Genomic DNA, 17,984 nt, shown 5'->3' with positions numbered 1-17,984 from the left:
TGGACTTATTCCGTCAGTCATCATTATAATCTTAGAAGTCAGTTCCTTTCGCGGGTACTTTGATGAGAGCATCGTTCATATCGTATCTTTCTGTGCGTACCCGTAATAAGCCATTTTATGTAACATTTTGCCTTTATATTGTGATGTTAGGTCTGTGAAAGATTCTGGTTGGCAAATAATAAAAAAAATACAACCACTTTGCAAACTTATGTAAGAAATGCTATTTTAAAATAAAGTTACCCGAACAAATAATACGGCCACTTTGTTAATACTTCTAATTAATACCATACACGGTCAATGGCCTGTTGTAATTCAACACCACAGTGTTGTAAAACCATAGTGGGTTTTTAACAACAACTAAACGCACGCCACATAAAATACTTTACACATAGGAACGCTCTATTGTGTTAAGATTTGACTGACCGGAAAAACAAAACTTAGACGACCAAATGTTTCGCGGAAATACAATTGGAAGTTGACTGCAAATCGATTAACAGGAACAAGAAGTCTTTTCACCTTTGTTTCAGGTCCAGGCTGTACTGTACATTCGGATATTCTACATGTAGATAATGATTAGAAGGAAAAATGTACACTATTAGCTCATCATTAGAGCACATTGACCATACAATCATACGTTTTGACAAATCAATAGCGCTGTAGAATATTCATCAACACGAAGGAACAATATAGAGCACTAGAGCAGTAGTCGACAATCAATAACATTTATGCCGCATAACAGTCGGTAATATTCAAGTAGCATTTATGTATGTTCAATAAAATCAAAGAAAAGAGCAATTTTTACGCTTGAAGTTTTACCTCCTATCAATAACTCGAAATTATTCAACGCCTCACTGAATCTCGGTTAACCGGGATCGTGTAAACAGCTCCTAAAACATACTTTGTATTACAGAGAAGTGTATTGCAGTTGCAAAAGCCAAAAGAGTATCTGCGACAGACTATTTCTATTGGGAAAGCGTCTTTCGTACAAAGTATATACATGTTGAATGTCTGCTTTATCATAATGATCCTTCCTTTGATTTTATTGCATGAAAGTTATTGCTACTTGAATATTCCTGATTGTAATGCAGCATAAATAAATGTTATTGACTGTCGCCTAGTGCTCTTCATTGTTCCTTCGTGTTAATGAATATTCTACATTACTATTGATAAGTCAAAGAGTGTAATTTAATGTCAAATTTGCTCTGATGATGAGCAAATGGTGTAATAAACGACTTCTTGAAAATCAGCTGCCTATACCAATCCTGGATATCTACCGTTTTGAAATCACATTATTATAATAGTACAATCTTTTTTTTGTAAGAACCAAGTTGATGCGAACATTGAGGCTAATTTTTCGAAAAATTTAGAACAAAATAAGAACCAGTTGAGGCTGAGGAGTAAGTAATGGATCTAAGTAAAGTCCGAATTCATTAAAATAATTATACTTAGAATTCAAAATACTCAATCAACCTGTATCGGTGATTTTTTGGACATTTTTAACTAACTGACTTATCGCAATGATATTAGGGAATTTGAAAAAAGGAGTTGTAATGTATTCTGACTTACCCGAAACAATGCAAAGAGTAATCTCGATGTGGGTAATCTTTTTTGTAGCTAACTAAACTTAAATACAGTAACCTTTGTAAAGCTATAAAATGGCCGTCAATATTAAAGAGGACGATGGTACAATAAGAAAAACATTTTGAAAAAGAATTCATTATAAACATTACTTTTTAGACAAACGTCATAGGGAAATATATCGATGTGTACGACATAGTGATATAATTGTAAAAAAAGATGAATATGAATATGAACAAGGATATTTGAATGAAGATGATGGGAGAAAAACCGTTTTATTATTAACTGTTATATCAAAGACGTATACTAAGCATTAACAGATAGTTATAGAAGCAATTTACATTTTTTGAATTTATTCGAAAGTAACTAATATTCCGTTTTGTTGTTTAAATTAATTTTGACATTGATTTGCCTTATTGATGAAGCGATTTCCTTCTTTTTTCAAATAGTTCAGTGAAAAAATTGACTTCATCTTCACTGTTAATTAGCACCATTGGATATTACCATTTATATAAGTGATAAAAATTTATACTATTGAAATGCCACTATCATATAACACTTAAGGAATAAAAGATGTTTACTGTGTTTGCACGGGCTTAAGCAAACAGAAGGTGGAGGGTTGCACATGCTCGAGAGTTCTCATAAACGTCTCCGAGGTTTGCAAAAGCCAGTGCAAACACGAAAAACATCTTTTATTTCTTTTATAAAATAACAATAATGGGAAAAAAGACAAACATTTTAATTTTTCCTCTAAAATGTATGCATGATTGATTTGCAAATTCTCTTTGACTGATTGTTTAGATTGATTTGATTGGTTGAGCTCAGATGTGTTTTGCACTGGCTAATGTGAACTCAGCTCTAAACCAATCAGCGCAAGCGTTTCATAGTGTTTGTTTTATAAATGCTTTTGTCAAACGGGCATGAATATTTTCAACATAATTGTTTTATGGCAAAAAGCAAATCTTACAGTCTATAGATAACCAGAATGGCGTAGCCAGTCCGTCCGACTTTTTACTTCCGCCAGGCAAATATTTTGTGTTCGCTGGTATAGCTAGAGGGAGTAAATAGTACAATAAATCAAATGCTCTAATGGTCAATGCAACCATGAAGAATCAGTAACTTTTCACTTTCTGACAATTTTTTAACATGCTCGTGATTGTCATTTACGATTTCATTCGTTTTCAATTCAATGAGTGCAACGACAATCAGTCAAGTGGGCCTGAATGAATTGCACAAAATGAAAAACGAAGTCAAAAATTTGAACTTCACGGCATGTATACCGTAAGGCTCTCAAAGTAACAGCCGAAATACAGGTTGCCCCCTCCCCAAAAAAAAGAACCGGCAAATATTTCTTAGGGGCTGCTCACATGAGCCCAGTAACCGGGATTCGGGGAAGCGTGAAATGATTTTGACTCATTGACAGAAGTAAAGACTTTAAGCGAAAACTTACAACTTTTCTTAAGCGTCATAAGTCATTTTAGTCGTAATTTTCAAATCAGGCTGAATGATTTGTTTTCATTTTAAAGGTTTTGTGAATTTGTAAAGTCAGGGCACAGAGAAATTGCTCAAATAAGCTTTTTGTTGTGAATTATTAAATATTTTTCATCCATTTGCCGAAATGATTAAACGCTTTGCTGAATCCCGGCTAGCGGGCTCATGTAAACAGCCCCTAATTTATTGAAATTATTATGCACAATAGTGTAACTAGCATTCACACAGTTCAATGAACTAAACAGTTCTGCGCCTCTGGGAATTCGCAGTGTTTGTACAGTATTAGTTAAAGCAAAACAAGTTTAAAATGTTATCATGAACTGATTTTCATTTCAACGCAAAATTTTATTTGTGCAGGCTCCGTTTTTTTTGGGGCACCCTGTATGTTCGGTCAAGATGACGAGTTAACTTTATTTTAGCTGGGTCGAAATTGGGTTTTGGCAGGTCACTAATACACTTAATTTGCATCAATAATGTAGCAAATACATTTTTTTGTGACTACTGATTCTCATGTTTGACGTTCAAGGTGTGTATGAAATCACATGGCCTTACTAGACTGCTTTTGGAACAAAATTGGCAAACATACAAATAAAAATGTAGGATGTTGATGGATGAGCCTGACGATCTAATCTGAACACTTTGCAATTCATGAAAACGGAATCAAAGCCTTCGACCCGAAGTCATCCAGCACATAATTTAGCAAACAAGGTTTGTCTATTCTTAACTTGCCATTCAGCCATGTTTGTGATATGATACAAAATAATATTTTATCAGTGTTATTGTTGGCACCAGCCGACGTGAGTGAGCAAAATTGTTAGGTAAATCTTAAAAGAATGGTTGCAAGTCAAGAATACAAGACTCGATGTTCGCCTTTCATATTGAAATGAAAACCGATCATTTTTAATTGTAGAAGACGAGGAAATGTAACAGCTCAACAGGCATTTTGGATGGTCATTGACCGTTGATCAACCTTTACTTCGAGCAATGGTGGTCCTATGTGTAGTGAGTTCTCATGCTTGGCGACCGAGATACTTGATAACAATATGGGAAATTACAAGCTAAACAAACCCTTTTAACCTTTCTTATTCTATATTCCTTTAGAAAGGTAAAAAATTGGACAGCGGAACAACATTAACTGGTTGGCTAAGCTACTGAAAACTCTGTTTTTCATGAAACGAAAGAACAAGGTGTTTATCAAGTAGGCTGTACGCCAAAACATTAAGCATACTAAAGAATGCATTATAAGATGGAATCAAACAGCAATCAAAGTTTCTTCATTTCATATTTTCTTTCAAAGTACAACAACGTAAGTGTTCAAAGCAAAAACTTGAAAAGTATATCGCACTGACATGCATAAGCTGTAATCATTTTACAAACAATTACTCCAACCGTTCCACTCCACTTCCTGATTTTACAGCACATGTCGCTTCATGGGATAAACGATAGAAAAGAAAATACAGTAAGTTTTCATCTTTTAACACGACTTTATACCGGTTACAAGCCAGAGGGACCTAATATTCACCATTCTTCTTCCAAAAGCCGGCAAATCTTGTTTACGTCAATTGCATTTGATGTAATAAATACACTTTCAATACTGTTTTGCATTCTTCGTCGCTTTTATTCATACTATTAACAACGCAACATAAAACCATTTTGAAAATTTTAGTTATATTTTGATTGCCAAATTAAAAAAAGTTAATTCGCCCTTTTGGAAAAATGGTGCGAGCCAGCCACGTGACCATATTTAGCCAATCATCATGATCATAAAGTAAAATGCAAAGAACAAACCGTGTCTCAACTCTTAAAAATAAAGAGTTTTTCCTATGCAGCATCTCGTTCTATACTTTTGCGCAGACTAAACATTTTATCATAGCCGTGGAGTAGGAGTTAAGTAAATGTTTGTAAAATGAATTTTAGCGTAATGTCCTTTACAATATGTAAAAAGATCAATAGATTGATGCAGTATAAATGCATTATATTCCTCAACTAAAACAGCGAACAGTTCCTGATTACGTATTTTGTAGAAATCTTTTCAAAATGCGATCGAAACACGGATTCTAAGTCTCGGCTAAAGAAAGCGATTATCATAAACACAACAACTATATTAGCCAACAAATGTCGTTTCCAACACTTTCTCCATACGCGGCCAATGGGAATGTTGAAATAATGCATTTGCACATAGTTGGATAGACAATTGAAGGTAAAATCAATAAAAAAACCAATCGCAGTTCTTTTCAAGAACTCGAGCAACAAGGGCTCCAGGGGAATTTCAAAAGTTTGAAGCTGATATGAAACGAAGTAAGCTTGACTCAAGATGAGGGTGTTGTACTCAAGAAGCATATCTTGTACTTCTAGATCAGCTTTTAATCGTCTTGCATGAGCAGTGTTGCACGGTAACACTTGCAGTTTTTGAAAACAACGTAATTTGTTCAACGCTGAAATTATTCGCTTCCACCAGTTGAAGCGAATTTGTTGGGTCGCTTTTTTCAAAAAGTTCATGACCGATGAAAACAATGAAAGGCCAATAAAAAGCCAAATACTTTTGAAATTAGACTGCATCGCTCTGTATAGAAATATAACGCCACTTCGAATGATATACACCAGGACAAAACTACGACCGGGTTGAACGACCTCGGAACTTCTTCTCAACGCCAAATGCCCACACAATACTGTGGGAATAAGCGCTACCAGTGGTGAGGAGGTAGCGATCAAGAATTTATACAAGTTGGGACGAACTTTGTTGAAGCCAGGAATAACGACTATTTTTAAGAAATACGACTGTAACGCACAGAAAATAAATTCCATTAAAAAAAGCGCGATGATGTGACCATTGGAATAGGTTACTCTGTGGTTATTTACACGAATGTTGTAAAGAATGAGGAAGGCCGTGCTTAATAACATAGCGCAAAACCATATGTACCTGGGGTACGTGTAGTAGTAACTGTAAATATCGTAGACATTGAATTGAAGACAAACTAAGTAGTAAATGACGATTACCATACCGAAAATAACAGCGATAAAAAAAGTGGAAAAATATTTCTCTTTAAACTCTCTCCAACCGAACAACAACATCACGCTCATTGGACACCACAAATATTCGACTGTAACTTCCCCAATATGGGCGAAGAAGTGTAACCGTTTTATATATAAAGGGAACGTGTTGTTATGACTACCCCATTCCAGGCAACTGTACGTGGTGTTCATTTCCACGTAGACCAAAATTATAGAAAATGCAGCATAGATTATGGTAATAAATGTGATGTTCAAATTTATCCACAAACTATTCCTAAACGACTTCCAACATTTTCTATTGTTTTGATAGATATTATAGTTTGTTACGTTTGAGTGACGGTCTTCCAAATCGAGGTCGACGTACTCTTTGTTTATAAACGGTTTTTGCTCATTATCGTCGATATCTTCGAATTCACATCCAACATTTTTACTAGAGGTTTCTGGGCATGAAGAGACTCGTGATATTTCATTAGCAAAAAGTGAACAACACGACAGTGCAAATCCGATTATTTCTTCAAGCATATTTACCGATGTTTATAACAGATTTACCTCCCTGGGATCTTCACTTTACGTACGTTGTCGTTATTGTTGATGACGAACGTCGGTGGTTACTCGATTCACTTCTTTAAATAACAACAGCATGAAGTTCACGTAATTCAAAACGGGAATAGTGTCTACAAACAAGACTTGTCGACAAATAACTTGTCTACAAACAAGACTTGTCGACAAATAAAATAACGAAGTTACTATGGCTTATTATAGTTCAACGTGTCACACATGAGATATTGTTGGTATCGGTCGAGTGGATTTTTGAGTTTGTCTTTATTTTTTAGCAATTACCAGATCGTCGTGATGAAGAAGCAACGATTCACAATTTAGAACGGCCACAACTAATAAAGACCAAATTGTACACGCTACTATATCATACATGCTTGCCCTAATTAAATCATATTATGTTCGTGATTGTTTACACTTCAATACCCTAAGGGCCTGTTTATATGGAGCAGAGTAACCCGACTGAGCGAGTTACTCGCCGAGCCGGGTAACTCGGCCCTTATATAAAATGAATGCATTTCCCTGTGAATCGTTTGTATGACACATCCGAGTAACTCGCTCAGCCGGGTAACTCGGCTCCATATAAACACAGGCCCTAAGTACTCGAAGAGTAACGGAAATCGTGATTTGATTTCCCAGTAACTTTTTTTATTAGACAATAACGGTGCGATCTCGATTGTGATTGGCTAAGAGCCTACATATACTTCTCAATATTTTGCCAGTTACAAAACATTGAAAACTATCTGTTAAAAAATACGGAAAGGATTAAACTGTCAGTCACTTCCTCATTCTTTAGAGAAAAAAGACGAAAGCAAACTGCTAAAATTATTTTATGTCAATGAACGAAAAATAGTTAAAAATAGTTTAAAAGGTTCTAAACAAAATACCAATACTTTAAAGGATTCTACATTTAGAACAGTAAAATTAAACAATTATTGAATTCGGCTTTCGCATGATATCAAGAATTATTCACACCTCGGTGAACGTTATCCGCTTCAGCTTCGCTACGGCAGATAACATTGACCTCAGTCTGAATAATTCTTGATATCAAGCCCAACATCATCCAAAAATTGTTAAAACTAATAGCAGCCAACGATAGTGTGCACAAAAACGGGGATGTCATTCTCTTCAATTCACATGCAATCTAATTAAATAAATTTTAATTTTCAATATTGAACAATATTGCTAAAAAGCCCAACGTAAAACGTCTTTTCGAGACAATAACTTCAAAACATTCAACCAACCGTTAAAACCAAGTTCAATATTGCTTTGTTATCGCATGACTTTCATATAAAAAACGGCCACGTCAGCTCAAACAACGGACAACTACAATCAAATTTGAGCGAATTTCTGCAGCATCAGGGACGGATCCAGGGGGTGTCAAGTGTGTCAAAATGACGCCGTCAGGAGTTTATAAATTATGCAATATCGCATTACAAAGATAGAATATATCAAAGAGCTTTAATACTATGAGAAAGGCTCCAACATTTTATTCAAACGTAGATAAATTTATATTTTCTTACTTTACACAACATTATTTCAACACAATCCTCAAAAAACACAAATAAATTTTGTCGTAAATAACCAAATGATGTCGACGAGGCGCATTTCTCTGAAGTTGAAGAGTTGAACTCATAAATACTATTGAATTATAAGTATACAGGAATGATAACTCGATTATTGGCTGTGTTTTGTAGGTAGTGCCAGAAGAGTATGATCTTGTGAATTTTCAGAATTGCCATTTCCGCAGAGTCAGAATGACATAAATTGCTTTGTGCACCAGCAAAGTCAGATTCTGACGTAGTTACTTGCTACAAATGATAAAAATCTCTCAATTATGCTTAAGGGCCTGAATAATGTATGTATTAAATGGAATTAATATGGTGGTCAGTCACTCAAGGTTCATTAAAATGACCTCGTATTTTAATTGAAAATATGCCATCTCCTTAATTATTAAAGCTTGCTATAACACTGCAGATGTGTCCTTGAAGCTGTTTGCTTTGTACCTTATTGATATATATGTATATAAAATAATCCTAATTCTTAATTTCTATTGCTTGCTATAACACTACATCTGTATTCTGGAAACTCATTGGTTGCTTTGTACCATGTTAAACATATAAATAACAAGCCTCCTCGTCATTACTTAAGCTTGTTATAAAAATGCAAAGTTGTTTATTCCCAAAAGCTGGTTGCTTTGTACCCTATAGATAAATAAACAATGAGCTTTTTCCTCAATACATTACATTAAGCTTGCTAATCTTTTGTATAGCTAAAGCTCATTGCTCTGGAGATGATCATTCTCCAATATTAACAAATAATTTATGTTCCTCAACTATATAACTATATAGTAATATTTTCTACTCAGCTTGTTTTAATACTTTGGCTGATGACAATTGTCTTTACAATGCTTGTTCTATTGCTCTGATTGTAAATGAAAATCTCCCACCATACTGCGGTGCCTCACCAGCATAGAATTATATGAAAGTGCTTTATACTATGCTAAGTACCCCCTTATCAAATCACTGCATGAAGGTAGGGCATTTACTTCACATAAAAATGCCTTTGCTATGTGCTTGTCTGATGCTGCACTCTCTATTTTTTTAAAAAAAGAGGCATTCAAGCAGCAGTTGAGAAGATAAGCGAAATTGTCAAAGTTATACGTTTTTATCTATGATGTGCATGTTTGCATTAGCAAAGTTAGAAAAAAAACTCGCAAAATTCGATCATTTTGTTCAATTTGGTCATGACAGTGTTTTTTTATTCTGCCCTCAAAATGCAGGAAAACGTGTTTTAGAACGATAAGCAAAAGCTTTTGAGCAAAAAAGAAGTGGAAAACACTAAAAAAGCGACGAAGCTGGTTTTGAACATATTTACAGCATATTTAAAGGAGAAGAACTTGAAAAAACCGATTTCTTTCATCGACAAATTAGCGAAGGTTTGAAAATGTTTCACATTTATCAGTCTTAATAATACTTCAGTTGGCTGAGGTGAATAATAAAACAATTATTGAATATTGTTATCAATATTATCAGTCAATGTTATCCGCCTCAGCTTCGCTTCGGCTCACATTGACCTCAGTCTGAATAATTCTTGATATCATGCGAAAAATGAATTCAATAACTGCTTATGTGTACCGTATGAATTCTTACGCAACAAAATTCATACGCCATTCACGATAGATGAAACAGGGTGTATCTACGCCACAAGTTGTTAAAAAAAACAACAACCAAACTGAACAGTTAAAAAAATGTACGAGAAATGAACAGATCTTTGCCACGCAAATTCTCGTTCCTTACAAAAATTCCCAAGTGTTTTTCTATAACTATATGTAAACAAACAAATATGTTTTCTTTTTCATAATTGTTGCCCTCTACCATCTCTGAGGCCTTGTTGAGCCCACTCGAAAATTACTTCTTTACGACGACGCTGTTAATGTCAGAAACTTGTTATAAACATTAAAGCACAGCTTATTGCAAGTGCATGAAAAACCATTATGATTACAAAATGTAAAGAAAAATTTTTATTTCATTTATATTCTGATATTTTATGGGTTTTTTTTATTATAACGGCTATTCATTTACCTGCAATAAGCTGGGCTTGCTGTTGACAAAAATACGTTTTCCGCCAACAAAATCTATTGCCAGTGTTACAAACTTTAAAAACAACGAGATAAAATATGTTCCTGAAAGTTTTTGAGTTAGATGATAAGGTCAACTGTCACAATCGTTGCAATAGCTACTAAAGATAGCACACAAATACAAAGATGACCAAGCGTGCCACGAAAGAAAAGTTAGCTATTACCAATATTACAAATGGCGACAAAACTTACATCGATACCTCGGACGACCATTTATTGTATTTTATGCCCCATCAAAATTGCTGTTTGCGACTTTTCTTGTCTTTTTCGCTCTTCTTTAAAAAGCAATTTGTTGCATTTCTTCTGCGATCTTCTCATCTATTATAATGATCAAATAAAATATGAATGCCTCTTATGATTGCAGAAAATTAAGCACGGCAGAATGAAATGATAAATGAATGATATTCACGAAATACAAAACATTTGTTTAAACATAGAAAAACATGCGAGAAAGTTTAGGAGAAACGAGATATGGCAACGTGGCAAAGGGTTTCTATAACTTTGTAGAAGCACTATCGCTAATGTGCATTTAATTTAAACCACAAATTTTTTGAAAATAGATATGTTTCTGTCACTTCAGTATGAGTGAATATTTACACAAATAATACAAGGTTTATATAAAAGTAATATGACACATAAATTATAACAACAATAAGGAAATGAGATGAATTAATGGGAGCGTGTTAGAAACTAAATATTGTGTTGATTTTAAAAATTTAAACCTTGAGGTCAGGGTAAGTTTTGTTATGGTGGAGTGCTTCTTTGATTTTAAGGAAGAATGAGGTGTCGGCAGTGTCTATGATTTTGAAGCAAGAAGGTGAATAGTTGGTTTTACACGAGTGAGATTTAGGAAGGTGTCCGTATATATGAGAATTTTTGCCTTTTGTGGTATGTTCCCTGATGCTGGTGCATAAATGGCGCGAAGTTTCGCCAATATATCGGGAATTACATTCCGCACAATTAAATTCATACATCACCATAGATTTAATTGAATCAGGGATCGGGTCTTTGAATGAGAAGAAGTTTTTGATTTTAAATGATGTGAAAATAAGTCGAATGTCAATATCTCTACAGAAGCGTTTCAAATGCGCATTTGTTTCTGTAATTCAATAGGAACAAGTAAATATGTTCTCTATTTCTATTATAAAATAACCTTTCAAAAACAACATTAAAAACATAAATTCATAGATTTAATTTCATATTGTTTATATTATCGCAATTAAAATTTCCCGCAAAAACCACGCAACCTTTTTGAGACTGAAGTTCGCTTGCATTACATATAATAACCACAAGAATTGAAGCAATTTCATTGGTCGAGAGCTACAATCTGTAAGAAGAAATAAGCACGGAGTTGACATCACAGAAACTTCTTGTTTTTGAATTACAAACAAACGTCGAAATTATTTGAATATTTACATGAATTTATCCCTGATTGTGCAAATGAAGACATTATTAAGACCTATATAATATCTATTATATTGAGGCTATCACTCGCCTCGGCGGCTCGTGGCCACTTTTTAGTTCTTACCACAAATGACGTCTTACTTGTGTATCTATAACTGAACAGACAACGGTTCAATGTAATCTATTTTTTGTGCAATAAACCGAAAAAATCTTCATTTTTATGCGGCAAACAAGTTGTTTTTATTATCTCATGGAAAATCAAAAAAGTCAAGATTTTACAAGTATCGTACGCACATGATCTATGGGACTGAAGAAATGCAATTGGTTAGTTAAGTGCTAGAATATGATTGGCTTACAAAATATATAAGCAATGGCTGATCAATTTTGTTGAAAATGTGTTATCGAAGACGAAGTACAAACCAACGTTAGAAAATCCGCTTTTTTTCTTTTGTTTTTGCTCAAATACGTAAATTGCTTTAACTAGGTCTTCTTAATTGCAAAGCCATCATCAGTGAATATATATAATATATTAATCTTAACACGATTTTATATGCACATGAAAAACATGTGACTTGGCGAGATTTGAACTCGCACCTTCAGGAGACTAGTCCGCCGCTCTACTTGTTGAGATTTGACTCGTCGTTTTTAAAAAAGATTTGAGTCGTCTCCAATCCTTGTGAGTTTGGCAGCTCAACAGATAGAGCGGCGGACTAGTATCCCGAAGGTGCGAGTTCAAATCTCGTCCAAGTCACATGTTTTTCATGTGCATATAAGCCGATGTTTTTTACATTGTAATAATAATTTCGTGAATGTTATTGTTATATATTCACGTGAGAATATCGTAAAAAATGTTTTTATGAAGTTGAGATGGTAGAGAATAACATTTATTTATTTATACATCGAAAATAATAAAATTTATTTCAAATACTAGACTTCAACAAGAACTCAAATCTGAATACCTGTCTTTCGTTCTTGACTTTTTGTTTTCGCGCCCTTTTCTCTTCCTTCGTTTCGTCACGTGACCTGTTATAGTTTTCAAGTTGTCTATGAGCATTGTCAGAAACTTTCATTTCAGAAGACTTCGTAATTTTGTCTTTCTTTCCATCTGAAAGCACTCCCAAGGGGATTCCATCACGTTTTGACAGGGCAATACGCTTGTCGCCGAGATTCTAAAACGATTTTATACGATAAGCCATGTATACTGCAAAATACTTCATTATTGTCCTGCATTAGTCAATAGTTTCGAAACAAAGCTAAAGTAATGAAATTCAAGCATTTTTCAAAGACTTTCAGTCATATTCTGAAATATTTAAGGACGAAGAAGAACTTGAATTGCACACAAAGCACAACTTAAGTAAGAAATTATTAAAAACATCAAAATTAAAACAAAAAGAACTTTTTCTAATGAACAGATATTAAATGGTGTGTTTTCATAAGACTTGAAAGCGGCCATGTTGGCAGGTTTCTTCAAAAGTCGGACATTAAGCCTTTAGCACACGAGGTACTTTTTGTCGAAATAAAAGGTTACAACTTCATACTCAAGAAAGAACTGCAGATTAGTGAAATAAGGAATTTCTTTGAAATGTTCTTCGACATGTTGAAGATGAAATAAAAAAATCAAAAAACAGGATAAAAGAAAAAAACAAACAAAGAAATTTGTCTAGTTCGCATGCTCATACACCCTGACGAGAGAAAGAAACAACGTAATTTTTGGATACTAGATCACGATGCTGCTTTGTTTTAGCCAAAAATAAAGAAATGCTTGGTATCTAAGTATTTTTCTTTAATAAATTTGAATATTGCAGTAACCACTTCCATTACTACGAGTCCCGAAAAGTGTAGGAAACTGAGGAAAAATCACTAGTAAAACTTTAAACTTGATTTTCTTAAATTTAACATTTTTTCATGTTCGAAATTGTGGAAAACCTAGAGAGGAATTAGATGAATTGCCTTTATTTTTGGACTGGTTATATGTTTTGTAGTGCTTTATGCATTAAGTAGACAATCTTTCTTTATTGTATAACTGGATAACATTGAAAAAAGGCCGGTTTTTATAATTGAGCTGAAATATTTGATGATATAAAAATCTGTCCTCATAGTGCATAGCTACATTACATCATAAGGAGTAAACACACCAAGTTTGGTGTTCATAACTATTATCCTCCTGTAGCTATTGTTGCGCAAATTTTTTTGTGTCATGCCGTATTTGTTGCTTCCATTGTTACTGTAAAAAGTGGCAGACTTGCCGTAAATGCTCGATTTTGAGCCGCGGTGCTTATTTAGTTTTTCCGATTCCGAATGCCGCGCTTATCCGGGAGAGGCGCTAATTAAATAATTTTCAACTAAAGGCTCACACCAAATATATTTATTGCCCCCAAAAACTAACAAGTAGACAAAATCTATTTACTTGATACAATAAAATAGAACTTAACGAAAATATCATATACGTAGGAGAGCGACAAAAAACAATGTATCCTTTTATTACCAAAATTATACGATATCAATATCTGAGATGCGGCGCTTAATCGAGAGCGGCGCTAAATAACTTCCCTGAATTATATGCCACGTCTTTTGAGCAAAGTTTTCAAATGATTGGTTGCATTGTTTACGGAAATTATAACAAAAATAAGTTTCATTGCTTGAAATATTGAATTAGGGTAGAAGACCACAAACCATTTCGCTCGGCGATTATTGACGATCAACTACACTGGCAAGTAAAGGGTTCAATGACAAGGCAGTGAGCGCATGGTGAGCAATTCATAAATTTAATGGTTCGATGACAAGGCAGTGAGTAAATGGTGAGCAATTCATAAATTAAAGGGTTCAATGACAAGGCAGTGAGTAAATGGTGAGCAATTCATAAATTAAAGGGTTCTATGACAAGGCAGTGAGTAAATGGTGAGCAATTCATAAATTAAAGGGTTCTATGACAAGGCAGTGAGTAAATGGTGAGCAATTCATAAATTAAAGGGTTCTATGACAAGGCAGTGAGTAAATGGTGAGCAATTCATAAATTAAAGGGTTCTATGACAAGGCAGTGAGTAAATGGTGAGCAATTCATAAATTAAAGGGTTCTATGACAAGGCAGTGAGTAAATGGTGAGCAATTCATAAATTAAATGGTTCAATGAGAAGACAGTTAGCGCATGGTGAGCAATTCATAAATCCCTATGTAACTCGAAAATGACAAGACAGTGAGTGCATGGTGAGCAATTCATAAATCCCTATGTAACTCGATAATGACAAGACAGTGAGTGCATGGTAAGCAATTCATAAATCCCTATGTAACTCGATAATGACAAGACAGTAAATGCATGGTGAGCAAATCATAAATCCCTGTAACAAATGACAAGAGAGTGCAGTGGTGAGCAATTCATAAATCCCTATGTAACTCGAAATGACAGTGAGCGCATGGTAAGAAATTCATAAATTAAAGGGTTCTAAATGACAAGGCAGTGAGCGCATGGTGAGCAATTCATAAATCCCTATGTAACTCGATAATGACAAGACAGTGAGTGCATGGTGAGCAATTCGTAAATCCCTATGTAACTCGATAATGACAAGGCAGTGAGCGCATGGTGAGCAATTCATAAATCCCTATGTAACTCGAAAATGACAAGACAGTGAGCGCATGGTAAGAAATTCATAAATTAAAGGGTTCTATGACAAGGCAGTGAGTAAATGGTGAGCAATTCATAAATTAAATGGTTCTATGACAAGGCAGTGAGCGCATGGTGAGCAATTCATAAATTAAATGGTTCGATGACAAGGCAGTGAGTAAATGGTGAGCAATTCATAAATTAAAGGGTTCAATGACAAAGCAGTGAGTAAATGGTGAGCAATTCATAAATTAAAGGGTTCAATGAGAAGACAGTTAGCGCATGGTGAGCAATTCATAAATCCCTATGTAACTCGAAAATGACAAGACAGTGAGTGCATGGTGAGCAATTCATAAACCCCTATGTAACTCGATAATGACAAGACAGTGAGTGCATGGTAAGCAATTCATAAATCCCTATGTAACTCGATAATGACAAGACAGTAAATGCATGGTGAGCAAATCATAAATCCCTATGTAACTCGAAAATGACAAGACAGTGAGTGCATGGTGAGCAATTCATAAATCCCTATGTAACTCGAAAATGACAAGACAGTGAGCGCATGGTAAGAAATTCATAAATTAAAGGGTTCAATGACAAGGCAGTGAGTGCATGGTAAGCAATTCATAAATCCCTATGTAACTCGATAATGACAAGACAGTGAGTGCATGGTGAGCAATTCGTAAATCCCTATGTAACTCGATAATGACAAGGCAGTGAGCGCATGGTGAGCAATTCATAAATCCCTATGTAACTCGAAAATGACAAGACAGTGAGCGCATGGTAAGAAATTCATAAATTAAAGGGTTCAATGACAAGGCAGTGAGCGCATGGTGAGCAATTCATAAATCCCTATGTAACTCGATAATGACAAGACAGTGAGTGCATGGTGAGCAATTCATAAATCCCTATGTAACTCGATAATGACAAGGCAGTGAGCGCATGGTGAGCAATTCATAAATCCCTATGTAACTCGAAAATGACAAGACAGTGAGCGCATGGTAAGAAATTCATAAATTAAAGGGTTCAATTACAAGGCAGTGAGCGCATGGTGAGCAATTCATAAATCCCTATGTAACTCGATAATGACAAGACAGTGAGTGCATGGTGAGCAATTCGTAAATTCCTATGTAACTCGATAATGACAAGGCAGTGAGCGCATGGTGAGCAATTCATAAATCCCTATGTAACTCGATAATGACAAGACAGTGAGTGCATGGTGAGCAATTCATAAATCCCTATGTAACTCGATAATGACAAGGCAGTGAGCGCATGGTGAGCAATTCATAAATCCCTATGTAACTCGATAAAATCTCCTGCATTGTCCTGAAGACAAGAACTAAAATCTGATGATTACAATATTTTCTTTCATAATGCACGGACATTGCATTACTAATAATAGAAATTATCTAGTTCTTCAACGGTTCTTTTTACAATCATAAAAGCAGCTTACCTTTAATGATTCATAAAATAAAAAATACAGCTTACCTTTGAAGATTCTTTAATTAGTGTGGGATGGTTGTACAAATTCGAATAAGTGCCTGAATCAAAAAGAATAATAATTAAACATATGTCAAATCACAAAAGATGATAATGGAACCTTCTTATATATTGTTTGCTTTCTATTCTTTACAGACATCCACATAATTCACGAAATACATTGTACGACTACAGCACAAACGATTCAAGGATTTTTAGATAATGCAAGCGTATAATTCCGAAAAACACATCGGCATGAAAAAATCACAGAAATAGCCATCTTTTGCTAGAAGTTGGGTTATCCATTTCCCACTAAATTATTCTTAACCTTTCTGACTCATTATCGTAACAAAACAGAATGTGACTTGTGCCTCAAAGCTACTGTACAATAAATTTCACCAATATCAGATGAACATAACAAATCACAACATACTTAAAATTGACTCGCAGTCCCACTGTTCGTTTGCTACTTCTTCAATCTTTACAAATTCCTCGCCATCAAAATTTGATGAGTTATTCTCACAAATGTCAAAGTGAACTTTTGGCACTTTCAAATTCTCTTTATCAGAAATGCTGGAAAAGCACATCAACAAAAACATTAGGCATGGTAAATTTTACTAGAATACCACTTTTTTTCAAACAAAACTTAATATGAAATTTCATGTTTGCACGAAGTTTGAAAAAAATTGACCAACCGGCAAACTACTTACTTTTTGGTCTTAAAGGAGACGAAAATAACGAAGATAAAAATGATTTTGAAGTCAAAATTAAGGTACTTTATATATTTTAAACGATTTTTTTTGAAAAATCACACTAATAAACACTTGTTTAAATTGTACATTATGTCAATGATACAAACAGTAAAGTCGATGGTACAAGAATTACCTGTTGTTATCGTCGTCTTTAATTAGATCATTCGTAATGCTGTTGATCAACGGATCGTTGAAACCGCAATCGCCTGTCACTTCTTCATTATTTAACGCTCCAATTTCATTGTCATCGTAATCTTCCATTATCTGTGAAATTATGGATGAAATTTACTAAATCAAAGATTCTTAACAGCGAGCGCAAAAAAATTTCGTGTTTCATGCTTTTTTCAAAAACTTGCTTGCCATATTTGGTGGTTGAAATACATAAACACTAGCTTGCCTGTGTTTGGATTTTGAACTAATGTGGAAAAGTTAACCAAATGAACAGGTCATATTATTGCAAAGAACTAATGTGGAA

The 17,984-nt window shown here is 34.5% G+C and overlaps 1 protein-coding gene across 3 annotated transcripts in view; it reads right to left on the bottom strand.

The window, feature by feature from the left end:
• Nucleotides 1-9,871: 9,871 nt before the first annotated feature.
• The window catches only part of LOC124450807 (protein LTV1 homolog), a 45,637-nt gene continuing 37,524 nt past the window's right edge, over nt 9,872-17,984 (bottom strand). For 2 of the 3 annotated variants that reach the window (XM_047001458.1, XM_047001460.1), the window contains exons 10-14: nt 17,643-17,773; nt 17,191-17,330; nt 16,767-16,819; nt 12,640-12,849; nt 9,872-10,594 (exon numbers count right to left, since the gene is read on the bottom strand). In XM_047001458.1, coding sequence (XP_046857414.1) covers nt 10,490-10,594; nt 12,640-12,849; nt 16,767-16,819; nt 17,191-17,330; nt 17,643-17,773 — 639 coding nt within the window. In that variant the 3' untranslated portion in view covers nt 9,872-10,489. Of the gene's footprint in view, nt 10,595-11,355; nt 11,604-12,639; nt 12,850-16,766; nt 16,820-17,190; nt 17,331-17,642; nt 17,774-17,984 lie in introns of those variants that run through there. The other variant, XM_047001461.1, reaches the window with a different exon arrangement.

The sequence above is a fragment of the Xenia sp. Carnegie-2017 genome, unplaced genomic scaffold, assembly GCF_021976095.1.
Source record: "Xenia sp. Carnegie-2017 unplaced genomic scaffold, XeniaSp_v1 HiC_scaffold_24, whole genome shotgun sequence".
Lineage (NCBI taxonomy): Eukaryota > Metazoa > Cnidaria > Anthozoa > Malacalcyonacea > Xeniidae > Xenia > Xenia sp. Carnegie-2017.
This window is presented reverse-complemented; position numbering and strand designations above follow the sequence as displayed.